General features: G+C 56.4%; 3 protein-coding genes across 3 annotated transcripts; all 3 read left to right on the plus strand.

Moving 5' to 3' along the window:
* Positions 1-18: 18 nt before the first annotated feature.
* AURANDRAFT_32432 (hypothetical protein) lies at positions 19-750 on the plus strand (the record flags this gene model as incomplete). The annotated part of the gene is made up of 1 exon (XM_009042508.1): positions 19-750. A coding segment is annotated over one exon (732 nt), but the record flags the coding sequence as incomplete, so codon positions are not given.
* A 375-nt stretch (positions 751-1,125) lies between these two features.
* Positions 1,126-1,602, plus strand: AURANDRAFT_32389 (hypothetical protein; the record flags this gene model as incomplete). The annotated part of the gene is made up of 1 exon (XM_009042509.1): positions 1,126-1,602. A coding segment is annotated over one exon (477 nt), but the record flags the coding sequence as incomplete, so codon positions are not given.
* An 8,812-nt stretch (positions 1,603-10,414) lies between these two features.
* AURANDRAFT_14645 (hypothetical protein) lies at positions 10,415-11,666 on the plus strand (the record flags this gene model as incomplete). Its single annotated transcript, XM_009042510.1, has 4 exons — positions 10,415-10,544; positions 10,609-10,761; positions 10,917-11,115; positions 11,567-11,666. Coding segments are annotated over 4 exons (582 nt in total), but the record flags the coding sequence as incomplete, so codon positions are not given.
* Between the last annotated feature and the right edge of the window lie 1,264 nt (positions 11,667-12,930).

Consider the following 12,930-nt stretch of genomic DNA (forward strand, 5'->3'; position numbering starts at 1 on the left):
TGGCCAAACTCCGCTCCGCTGAAAGCCTCCTGCTCGGACCCGCCGGCTTGCCCGAACGGCGCTCCGCTGAAGGCTTCCTGCTCTGAGCCACCGGCTTGCCCGAACGACGCTCCACTAAATGCCACCTGCTCGGACCCGCCAGCTTGCCCGAACGGCGCTCCGCTGAAGGCCTCCTGCTCTGAGCCACCAGCTTGCCCGAACGGCGCTCCACTAAATGCCGCCTGCTCGGACCCGCCGGCTTGCCCGAACGGCGCTCCGCTGAAGGCCTCCTGCCCGGACCTGCCAACTTGGCCAAACTCCGCTCCGCTGAAAGCCTCCTGCTCGGACCCGCCGGCTTGCCCGAACGGCGCTCCGCTGAAGGCTTCCTGCTCTGAGCCACCGGCTTGCCCGAACGACGCTCCACTAAATGCCACCTGCTCGGACCCGCCAGCTTGCCCGAACGGCGCTCCGCTGAAGGCCTCCTGCTCTGAGCCACCAGCTTGCCCGAACGGCGCTCCACTAAATGCCGCCTGCTCGGACCCGCCGGCTTGCCCGAACGGCGCTCCGCTGAAGGCCTCCTGCCCGGACCTGCCAACTTGGCCAAACTCCGCTCCGCTGAAGGCCTCCTGCTCGGACCCGCCAGCTTGCCCGAACGGCGCTCCGCTGAAGGCCTCCTGCTCTGAGCCACCGGCTTGCCCGAACGGCACTCCACTAAATGCCGCCTGCTCGGACCCACCCGCTTGGCCAGACGGCGCTCCGCTCAAACGCTGATCCTGCTCTGAGCCACCGGCTTGCCCGAACGGCGCTCCGCTGGAGGCCTCCTGCTCGGACCCGCCGGCCTGCCCGAACGGCGCTCCGCTGAAGGCTTCCTTCTCTGAGCCACCGGCTTGCCCGAACGACGCTCCACAAAATGCCACCTGCTCGGACCCGCCAGCTTGCCCGAACGGCGCTCCGCTGAATGCCTCCTGCTCGGACCCGCCAGCTTGGTCGAACGGCGCTCCGCTGAATCCCTCCTGCTCGGACCCGCCGGCTTGGCCGAACGGCGCTCCGCTGAATGCCTCCTGCTCGGACCCGCCGGTGTGGCCGACCTGCGCTCCGCTGAATCCCTCCTGCTCGGACCCGCCGGCTTGGCCGAACGGCGCTTCGCCCAAACGCTGCTCCTGCTCGGACCCGCCGGCTTGGCTGAACGGCGCTCCGCTGAATCCCTCCTGTTCTGACCCGCCGGCTTGGCTGACCGGCGCTCCGCTGAATCCCTCCTGCCCTGACCCGCCGGCTTGGCTGAACGGCGCTCCGCTGAATCCCTCCTGCCCTGACCCGCCGGCTTGCCCGAACGGCGCTCCGCTGAATCCCTCCTGCTCTGACCCGCCGGCGTGGCTGAACGGCGCTCCGCTGCAACCCTCCTGCTCGGACCCGCCGGCGTGGCTGAACGGCGCTCCGCTGAATCCCTCCTGTTCTGACCCGCCGGCTTGGCTGACCGGCGCTCCGCTGAATCCCTCCTGCCCTGACCCGCCGGCTTGGCTGAACGGCGCTCCGCTGAATCCCTCCTGCCCTGACCCGCCGGCTTGGCTGAACGGCGCTCCGCTGAGGATCCCTGCTCCTGCTCTGACCCGCCGGCGTGGCTGAACGGCGCTCCGCTGCAACCCTCCTGCTCGGACCCGCCGGCTTGGCCGAACGGCGCTCCGCTGAAAGCTGCCTGCTCGGACCCACCGGCTTGGCCGGCCCTGCTTTCCGGCTGGCTGGCTTGACAGAATGGCAATCCGCTGAAACGAGGCTCCCTCGATGAGAATTTTGACGAAGTACGCTCTACGTTCACAAGAGCTTTTTGAGGTTTTTTGGAAAGTGTTTCCTGTGAACCTGCCTGCATAGTACTCGGAATAGTTAGATGCGGTTTGCCGTCTACTTCGGGTCTTGCCATGTCTTGTTCATTGCTGGGGGGTCGAGCAATTCTATCGAAAAAAGGTTCGCCACTTAAGATTGTTGAATTTCCACGCATCGACTCGAGGTTGGTTTCGCCATTTCTATGCTGACCTGGACGACCTTTTGTACTGAATTTCGGATCTAATTCCAGACCCCCGGGTAGGCAAAATGCCCGTTGCTTGCTACTTGCTTGCATATCAGAACTTTCACAGAACGCAGCATAGTCTGAATCGCGATGGGTCTGAGGGGTACGATGGGGCTCTGGTGGCTTCAGTGTCAGCAACATGTGCGGCTGCTGGTAGTTCAAGTTACAGCCTTGGCGTTGAATAGTGTCAGTTACCATACCGTGATCCGGTGTCAATACTACCGATAATGACGGCAGCTCTGATACTGTCGTGTTCTCACGTGCTGTCGTTGGAGCTGTGTGCTGGCGCTGCGAACAGTTTCCTGCGCGATCATCACGGACAGACTGATCGAGCCTAGGTTTTCCAACCTCGAAGACGTCCTTATTGGCTCCAGTTGTGGGTGTGCTCGGCCGTGAGCTGGATCGAGAGCCTGGACGGGATGTAGGCCCATCGATGATGGCAGACACGCTCAAGGATCCACGGTAATCACGGAGCGCGGTCTCCACACTAACCGCTTCCTTGTAAAGAACAAGTGCTGTGCGTTCCTTGACGCGGACTGTTGAAACTATCCCGAAAACCCCAAAAATCTCCCGCAGGCCCTCAACCAGAGGCGCCTCACCGTTCCACTGCACCTTGATGGACCTGGCTCGGAAGGATTTGATCGTAGCCTCGCGAGCGGGCGATTTGATCGCGGACATCAAATATAAGTCTAAGTCTTGTCCCGTCGGCGTGTGGCGAGACTCTTTGCAAGCTTAGAGACAACCTTCTTTATGACTTCGCCAATGGCCGCGCGCTCTCAGACCGCCAAACCGCAAGGGGACGCTGGAACAGGACGCGGGGCGCGGCACGGGTGCCGCATTACTACTCTAGCAAAATGGTATTACAAATGAACACGCACCCAAGACTGCAGGACCCCCCTCAGCTCGCAATTGCCAGTGTCCAGCGCACCACTGAGCCGATCGAGCTGTGACTGATCCGGTCCGGTTAATTTTGACCTCTCGAGCTATGAGCACTTTTTTTTTTCGTTGTTTTTTAAACGCGCTGTGGGCCGCGGATTTTTTTTTTTCCACGCGCTGTGGGCCGCGGATGGTCCAGGGGGTCCCCGGGGGCCCACCCGGGGCGTGCGCGAGCGCGGGGGCGCCCCCGAACGCGTGCCGACCGTCGTAACGCGCTGCGCGGTCCCGCGCGGGCGCGACACGCGGCCGTCGCACGCGCGCTAAAGCGAGATCCTCGACAACCCGCCGCCGCGGCGCGTCGCAGCGCCCTTCCCCACCCCCTGGTGCCTCAGAGGTTCACCGGGGCGTTACAAGTACCCACCAGTACACTGTAGATTTTCCAAATCAGGCCTCCGGACCCACCCACCCACCTCGTCATGACGTTCGACTCGGAATCTTTTGTCCGTGGGCGGCTCGTGACGCACCACAAACAAAGCGGCCCGGGATGATAAAAAGAGGATTACTAGGAGTCGCGCAAAACGGGGGCCCCGCGCAGAAGAACTAACTAGCTTCCAACTAGCTGCCTTATAGCTCCTAACTTGCATAGACGCGTTTCCGCGGACCGCGCGCGGTGTGCCGGCACACCGGAATTTGCCGGTACAAGCCGGATTCGACTGTGCCGGCACACCCCGGGGAGGCCGCCTCTGTGCCGGCGCGCCTACCGGCACAGCGAGCTCGTTTATTTTTTACCTTGTCGCCCTCGGAGCGCGATGCTTGGGTTTTTTTGGTGGCGCTGGTTTATGCTAGGCTACTCCAGTATAGGCGAGGCTGCTGGTACTAGTAGCAACGTCGCAGTGACGCCAGGTGCGCAGCATTCTTAGACCCCAGTTGTGGGTTCCACAAGCTCAGCTGGGAAGGGGAACAGCGCAGTATCTTAGCGAGACAAGTAAGTAGTCTCTTGCTTTGTTGTTTGAAATATTAAACTAACTGCTTGCCTTCCGGTGTCCATGGGTCGAAGCGCATCCTTGCTGAGGAGGGCAGACAAGCGCACAGCCTGCTTCTGATGGATTGTTGCAGAGGCTAGAAGCGCCGTAGCTAGGATTTCGACATGTCTCTTTGTACAAGTCTATATGGCGAATGCAGAGTCGATTCGTAGAAGATATCAACTCCGACGGATATCGTTTGTATAGAGCAAGTTCTCAGCTGGCCATTTATCGCCGGGAAACTTGAAAACAAAGAGATAATCAGGAGATCAGCTTTTATCCAATTTTGGTCAGACGGGAGCTCATTTCTCGCGGCAGAGTGTCTAGCAAGCGTAGGCTATGTGCATCTTCGCTTGACTCATTTGCAACAGAGCTTCGGGTTAAGAAAACTATTCTCGAGAGCGTCAGCGAAGCTGGCCACAAGCATGGTGGGCTTTTAAAGACGTACTTGCTGTGGTGGGTTTTGTCCTCTTAAAGGGCATTGGCAAAGTACGCGCCAATCCTAGGCAGAGACTGAAGCCAATGGAATTGGGAAGCATGGCCCATGTAGGACCTAGCTCTCGATGGAACCCTGCAACCTCGGCAAGGAAGGGTGACAATCTTCAGGTAGACTCCGCCTTGGCATCTTGCCACGGCGCTCAGAATCAAGCAGTACGCGTGTTAGGTCCAAACCAATGCTTGGGCAGGTCAATTGAGGTGGAATTCGTCAGGGTGTGTCCGGCAACACGAGGAAGAGCCTTCTGGTAACGTGCAAGGACCATATTTAGGGGCCCGTCGGGTGAGATCGGAAGAGAATGTGTGTAGTTTGCATCTTCCAAGTCTCTCGGGGCTGTGAAGCCGACAATGTCTTTCAGGTTGGGGATGGGCGCTGCTTCTTCATTGATGCTTGAAGCAGTCAGCGCCTGGCGCCTCTGCTCCGACATATCTGCACTATAAGGTCGCCTTAAGCCTGTAGACGCTGGTTTTGACTGGCCAAGGCCAATGATATCTACCTACATGCACAGATTGAGAGTAAATTGATATTTTATTCGCTGCTAGCAGCGCTTGCTCGGTGCTCCTCCCGCCTGGATCAACGCCCTCAACCATGCTGTGCGCAAGTCCACAGCGAGATATCATGACAGGGGCGGGGGTGGCTGGCTCCCTGTAAATCTGAGGCTGCGCTTTTGGGGTTGGTTTGCGATTTAGTTCATTGCCATTTGTCGGATGGTCCTCTCCCGTTTCCTCCTCTGGTCGCTGGACGAGAGCTTGGGGGAATACGCCACTTTGGCTTGCTTCGGCGATTAGAGGAACAGACTTCGCCCTTGGAAGCGCAGGGGAATTGTGTTCCCAGAGGGCGCGTGGCTCTGTTCCTTGCAGGCAAACCCGGTCAGATGCAGTCCTGGCAAGAGCTGCTAGACGCTTCGAGCGCCATTGTTGACGGAGGCGTCGATTCTCGAGGAGGATGCGAAGATCGCGCTCGTCGAAGAGCGCGAATTCTGAGGTCGGGAGCTCAAGTGAGATAAGCTCAGCAGAGACGACTACAGTCGAGCAGAGCTCTACGACGAGCCCCTCGGCGCGCTTCTTTGCTGGTGAAAGATAGTTGATTAGACCTGAGTCACCGAAATAGTCACCATCACCAACTGTCAGAAGTTTAATTGGGTGGCGACCAAAAAGCTGGGGTGCCGTCAGAACGGCACCAAGAGCACCCGAAAGAATACGCGGCAGGCCTCGAGTGGGGGTCTCGTTATTGACAGCGGCCGCTTGAGCAGCAGCGACGCGAGCCGCACTGGAGTCACTGGCGATGTGTAAAATAGCAGTGCCAGACACTATGCATACGAGAGTATCCTTGGTAGTACCCTCAGTTGCAAGTGCTTTGTCCTTAGGGTAGTGTCGCTCTTGCATTGCATAAGCGAGGCGATGGAGACGGTAAAGGTCCCAGTGCTTGAGCATTGCAGCACGACGCAAGCACTGGACCTTCTGCTCAAATGTCATCTCTCTGCATCCTTGATCACGCGCGCGCTGGAAGTCGTTATGGTCGACAACGATGACTTCAGCAGTTGCACCCGTAATACAAGAGTGGCGACGTGGGCGCGCCACGCTAGATGACAGTGGCGGGGGGAGCGCCTCTCGGCCGAAGGTGTCGCCAGGGCCTAGGGTGATCACATCTACCTCTATTGCATCATCCTCCAGGAGGTCGAATCCAGCTGACCCAAACGCTAGTTCCTCCTGCACGCCCTGGGCATTGACAAGGACCCAGCGCCGAAGTCGCACGAAACCAGACATGAGAATGTACGCGCGGTATGCCTCGGCTCCTTGTTCGTAAATGAACTCTAGTGGCAAGACGCGCTCGAATCGTAGTGTTCGATACAGGCCTGAAAGTTGAGTTGCTGGCCAATCTTTGCAGTAGTCCGTGTGAAAGCACCAAGAACGTGCCACAAGACCACCAATCACAGACATATCTAGGGCTGATCTACGATAAGGAAGCTTATTCAGCACCTTTGCTCCCTGCTCAGAAATGTACGCTAGACCAGCTTTCTCATCAAGGCGAGAAAGAGAATCTACAAGCCTCCCTAATTCAGGATCTTCGGGATCACAAGCGATGACATCGTTATAGAGGCGTGAATAGACCGTGTTTCGCAAAGTTCGTATGATCGTACGACCGAGCGCTACAAGGCGTTGGCGCCATGTAAGAGACCCATGCCATCCAAAGCTGGCCACTGCGCTTGAGCTCTGGTCTTTTACTTCTTGCTCCTTCTCCGTCGACGCGCGTCGTGCTTTAGAATTCATATTTGGCATCATCTTTCGCAAGAGGTGAGTGAAATCTGGGTGGAAGTCACAGCTAGCAAGCTTCATACATGATACTGAAGATCTTGCAATGATACTGTGCTGATTTGGCTTCTTATAGAGTGCCTTCTCGCCAAAACAGCTCGAGGTTCCCAGGTCTTTCAGCTGCGCAGTGTCATCTGAGACGATGGCACATTGGCCCTCAACAATTACATATACGTTCTGCCCGGTCTCTCCCTCATTCACGATAAACTCCCCCGGGCGGAAAGACACAGGCTTCATCCGCCTGAATATCTGTTGTTGCTGCTGGACCCGCAGACTGCAAAAAAGAAGACATCCTGTCACAGCCTCGCGTGCTCTCTTGATTGCATCTGCATCAGCCGCATTTGCACCTAGTGTCAAGAACGCCTGGCGGCTCAAACGCAATAGCGATGCGCCTGCTGCTCCCGCGCGAACCGTCGCTTTTCTTAATTCACCAGTCAGCAAAGAAGACTCCCCAAAATAAGTAGGTGGATGCAGCCGTACAAGCTCCACACCCTTGGATTTAGCTGTCTCGCCACGGATAATCACCACTTCACCGCCTGTCATCACATACATGCATTCACCAAAGTCTCCCTCGGCGCAAATGAGACCTACGCGATCGGCACGCCTCTATCAGATTGTCGCCACAGGTTATTATGCACGGTGCGTGGCTTCCTGCCTCGGCCTGCACCGGCAGAAGCTGGCCCACAGCTTGCCGCCATTTCTCCTCACCAAGACGCTCAAAGATCGAAATCTTCCCCAACATCGCCACCTACAAACTGAGCCCATTAGTTTCGCAGGGACGAGGCTGCACAGTAGAGGGCACGAGCTCGTTGAATCGTTTCGCACGCTCCCGCTCTAACGTGTGTGCTACCGCAGTCAACGGGTGTGCCCGCTTGTTCTCTCGAGCACGTGACCATTCGATGTTCTGCTTTTGAATCTGCGACAACCGTCGCGTCAAATCAAGGTCATCGATCGCGTGCATCCCGGACCGCGCTTATTAACGCGTGTGGTTGTATCACCTGGAAGTCAGATATGTCACAGTTGCGTAGGGTGATGATGAGATTGGTAGGAATAGGTAAAGGGCAGTCTAAATGGGTGTTACAGCGCACTTAAGAGGGAGGCTACACTAGATAGATTGGGGCACGGCGCCGCACGACTCGGGCGCGGTGCCGCACAGACAAACTGCCTGCGAGGTTATTATAATATACGAAGACAAGCTGGCATGTGAAGCCCCCCCCCCCTGATAAACGGCGACTATCGCGGTCAGTACGCGAGTGTGATTAAGCACAATCAAAGTGCGCTTGGCGATAAGCCAGCTGGGGTCACTGTTTTCAGTCGGGCCAGCCGCGAGGAGAAAAAAAAAGAAAAAAGAAAAAAGAAAAAAGAAAAAAGGAGACGCCGAAGGCGCCGACAGCAGAGACCCCTAGGCTAGCCCCACTAGGGTAACACCCAGTGTGCCACCTCCTACGGGTTATGGGTTGTTCCACCGTGCTATCACTGCCCCCCGTGTAACGGGGCTACCTGCAGCACGTCAGACTCCTAGCCCCCCGGGACACCCAGTCCCGAAAGCTCGGAGCGCCAGCGCCCGACGGCGTCCGCGCGCCGCGACCGCGAGTCGCGCGCCGGCGGGGCCGCGGCGGACAGCACACCGCAGCCCTCGGGCATCGCGGCGCCCCCGGGTGCGCCGACGCGCCCCGGAGAGGCGCGACCGGCAGCCCCAGCGCAGCGGCAAGCTCAAAGCTCGCTTCTGTGTGAACGGTGCACCGCGTCCGGGGGAGCATCACGGGGTGCCTCTGTGGACCTTGCCGCGCCTCGGGCCCGGCTGCGAGTCGCTCGGGAAAGACCATCGGTCGAAGGCGAGCAACTTAGTTCGCGTCGGGGCAGCCCGTGGATGACGAGAACGGCCGTTAATGGTGGGGGGCGACCGACGAGAGGCCCAACTTAGTTCCAGGGCTCGGCGAGCGGGCCGCGGCCCGGGCATCTCGAGTAAACACCCCCTGGAATGTCCCTCCCGAGTGGCCTGTCAAGGTTGCCGCGGCCCGAACGCGGCATGCATTGCGCGGTGAGCACCGTGTCGCCGGCGGCGCCGCGCGCCGCCCGGAGGCGGTGAAGTGATCTCGATCAAATCGCCTCGAGCCGAAGAGCTGGGGGGGTCGATCTCAAATCGAGCCGCAGCAGGCTCCACTACCATTCGCGACGTCACAACATGGCGATGACACTGCACCCCACCCCTATCGTGGACTTCAACGTTCGTTATTACCCTAGTTTGGGGTATTGCTCTCGACCGGGAACATGGGGCCGGCCTTTTTGTAGTCACGGTGCCGTTGCTATTGCCGGAATAGCGCCGTGCTCGCTGCCCAGGTGGTTGCTGGAATAGGGATGCGTTGCGCATGTGTGCTTGTTTGGTGTGTGCACATGTGCGCACATGTGCGAGATAATTATCGGGGCTGGGGCTGGGGTAATACGTGTGAGCTTGGCCGTGGTCAATCGTCTTTCTTTCCTCAAGCCTCTACGCGGTGCTCTTGACCGCACGCTTCAATAAGACTGCCTTCGCCATTCGTTCACCATCCGCAGCTGCATACGATCGCATCGTCATTCCCATCGCGGAAGTAAGCTCGTGTGTAGGCGGAACTCCTTCCATGGTTTTCCGTGACCCAGAGAATGATTCAGTGCGGAGTCGGCGAGTCGCCTTGATCTTTGCAAGATATTGCTGGTAGAGGGAAGGGTGTTTATCGAGTCTCTCCTCGCCCAGTTTCGTTGTCCGCATCGTCATCATTGCTGAGTCTAACAACTCCTCGGCTAGGATTTTCCCTTCCACAATGTTGTGCGTCTATATCGTGCGTTAAAGCTCAGACTCGTCTTCGATAATTAAGAAAGACACGAATGAAAAATTCACCGGAGACGCGCGTGCACAACTGAGGTCGCTGTGCTGATCTGCATCAATGCAAAGATGAAAGCCGCGCGCAAAGACATGGTCGTCACACAATTTCACTTGTTGTATCTTGGATTCGCTTCCTAGGGAGAAATACCCCAAACTAGGGTAATAAGGAACGTTGATGTTAACGTTACGGGGGAGTGCAGTGTCATCTCCATAGTGTGACGTCGCGACAATGAGGGAGCAGGGTATTGTAAATTATGGGGATGATGGTAGATCACGAAAGTACTCAATTCAGATAGACTCTCCCTTTTTTAAGTTCACTATACTGACTACGAGGAATTCCCTTTTTAGGTTCAGCCCCGCAACTCCCCTTAGCATAACACCGTGGAGAATTAAAGTACGAGGGAAGAGAGAAGAGACCTAACTACTAGGGATACTCTCATATTTCTCTAACTAGGGAAAACTCTCTAACTACCCCCCCCCCGGGGGGGGGCCTTCCAGAAAGAATTCCGCCGGCGGGCTGCTTCAGCAACGCCGGCCAGATAGGAGCATAAGGAGCGAGTATCGATTGGGCTGCAATAATTAATAGCAGCTCATTCTCTCTCTCTCCTTTGGGCGCTACTTTCCTGGCTAATCGAAGATTACCTGTACTGTTCTAACATGCATCGGATATATTTAAAGTCCGGTGCGGCTCTTATGGGTGTTAGTGGCCGCCCTGCAAAGCTCGTTGTGCGGGAAAACTCGGCTAACGACGTGAGATCATATCCTCGGTCGAAGACATCATTCCGACGCAACTTGAGCGCGGCCTCGATTCTTTTAGCATTACTACCAGTGGCTCTCGCCCAATGCCCGAACATGTGCAGTGGTCACGGTGACTGCGGTGCCGAGAACGTCTGTAGCTGCTTTGACGGCTTTGATTATGCTCCGGACTGTTCGCTACGTGCGATGTTTCCGCTGCTCTCCCCGCCTCCTCCTGTCTTGCTTTCTGAAGCAATGATACATAGGCACATGCTCCAAGGGCATTGCCTGGGCCGATAAAGCTTATGCGGTTGATCTCGCACACTCTATGGCGGAGTGTTCAAATGCCGGTCTGTGCAATCGCGATACGGGCAAGTGTGAGTGCTTTGACGGCTACACTGGGCTCGCCTGCCAACGATGTGAATTTTGCCGCGTCGGAAAATATTGTAAGTCGTGGGGCCTCTGAGACATCTTTGAACACTCGCGCGTTTCCTACTGATCGGTTACCTCCCCTCAACCCCCCCCCCTCATCCCCCCCGGCACACACCGCGCGCCCGCATGCGCGGTACCTTAGCGGCTTGCCCAAACGACTGCAATGCAAACGGGATGTGCTTGACTCTGAGTCGACTCGGCCAGCTCTATGGCGTCGACTATGACCACCCGAGCGTCGGTGGTGACGGCGTTGGACCGAGCTACGGAAATTGGGACAAAGACTCAGTCACCAGCTGCTTTTGCGACCCTGGCTTCAGTGGCCCCGACTGTTCCCGGAGCGCGTCTCAGAGTCGTATGATATCCTCGATCGTAGCATTTTTTTCCCCTCATAGTCATGTGTGCGAAGGCGGACGACCCGCTGACTATCAACCAGAACTTCCGTGCCCTCAATATTGGTGTCGCAGCAGCTGACGGCAGTGGACTCCAGGGACTCGTGATATTTCACTTCTTGGGATATACAACTTCTCACTCAGCATCACGTGTCTCGGGGATTGTTTGTGAGGAGGCCTGGGAGGCCCTAGACAACGTCGATGACGTTGACTGTCTTTCTGAGCCATTTGCTGGCGGCGCCATCTACAATGTCACTTTCAAGCAATGGCCAATTGAGCCCATGGAAAATAATTTCTTCAGCCACACCGGCAACCCCGGTCTTACAAATTTCACCTGCGATGTGAGTGGCGCATCTTCGACGAGTGGTGCCCCAGTCGAATGTAATATTACCAATCTCGTTAGCGACGATGTGACAGAGTATGAGTACTGTGGACGCCGTGGACAATGTGACTTTACTTCGGGCACGTGCTACTGTATTGATGGCTACGAAGGTTCCACTTGTACAGCATCAAGTTATGCAGAGTCTGGTTCTAACACCCTCCCTGGTGTCGACATTCACGCTGCTGGAAATGATTACGTCGGAGACCTGTTTAAGCTGAGTACTGACAAGTCGTCTGCATCTGACTTCACCTTCATGAAAATTATCGCAGATGACGAGGATTTGCTAAGTATCCGAGGCGATGGACTGCTATCAATCGCACAAATTGATGTAACCACGTATGGGGCAACAGTTTCAGCGGGTGGTCTCACAATACTGACCGATGGTGCGAAAATAGAAGACGGTGGGCTCCAAGTTTCAAGTACTGCACTCGACGATCCAGTCCTCCACATTGTTGGTGACGGAGAGTCATTTACGGACGCCTTGCTGCGCGTTGACTCGGTGCGGTCTGAAGATGCCAATTATTGGTTTGCGCGCTTTAACACAGCCTACGACGTAACAGATGGGAGTTACGACGTAAATGTATTTTCCATTCGTGGAGATGGTTACACGAAGATTGAAGGCGAACTACACGTAAACAACGTGACTTCGGTGCACAGCCTTGAACTCACTGGTGCTGGCTTCACAATTAATCAGGGTGGACTCCACATCATAGAGGACGGTGCTACTATCTATGATGGTGGAGCAGAGATCCGCAATAACAACTTGACTGTCCTCCGCGCGTACCATAATGATGCTTTCCGTGACAAGGATAATGGAACTGTTTTTTCCGTCGAATCTTCCGCAGATTTCACGCGTGATATAAACCTCATCGAAGCAATCATGGATGCAGACAGTGCTTACACTCCTGAAACGGTCTTTCGTGTCAACGGCCTCCCAAGGACATATATCGACCAGGGTGGCCTTGATGTCATTGGAGGCATCACTGTCTCCAGTGCTGGCATCAACATAACTGCAGGTGGCCTTTGGGTATCTTCAGGCGGTGTGCATGTCCAAGGTGGGAACTTGATCATTGATAACGACATAGTTGCCGAAGGAACTATCATCACCGCTGGCCTCACATCAACTGCATCATTCACTATTGCTGCAGGCTCGATGACAGCATCAGCAGGGACACTCACTGTTGCAGGGATCACCAGTACGGGCGCAATAACCGGAACATCCAGCCTCGCCACTGCCGGTCTCACAACATCAGGATCTATCACTATCTCTGCAGGCTCAATCACTGCGAGTTCTGGGACGTTGAGCGTCGCTGGTATCACGAGCTCGAATGCAATAACAGCACAGACGACATTTTCTGCTGCCGGTCTCACCTCAACGTCATCAT

The sequence above is a fragment of the Aureococcus anophagefferens genome, assembly GCF_000186865.1.
Source record: "Aureococcus anophagefferens unplaced genomic scaffold AURANscaffold_33, whole genome shotgun sequence".
NCBI lineage: Eukaryota > Pelagophyceae > Pelagomonadales > Pelagomonadaceae > Aureococcus > Aureococcus anophagefferens.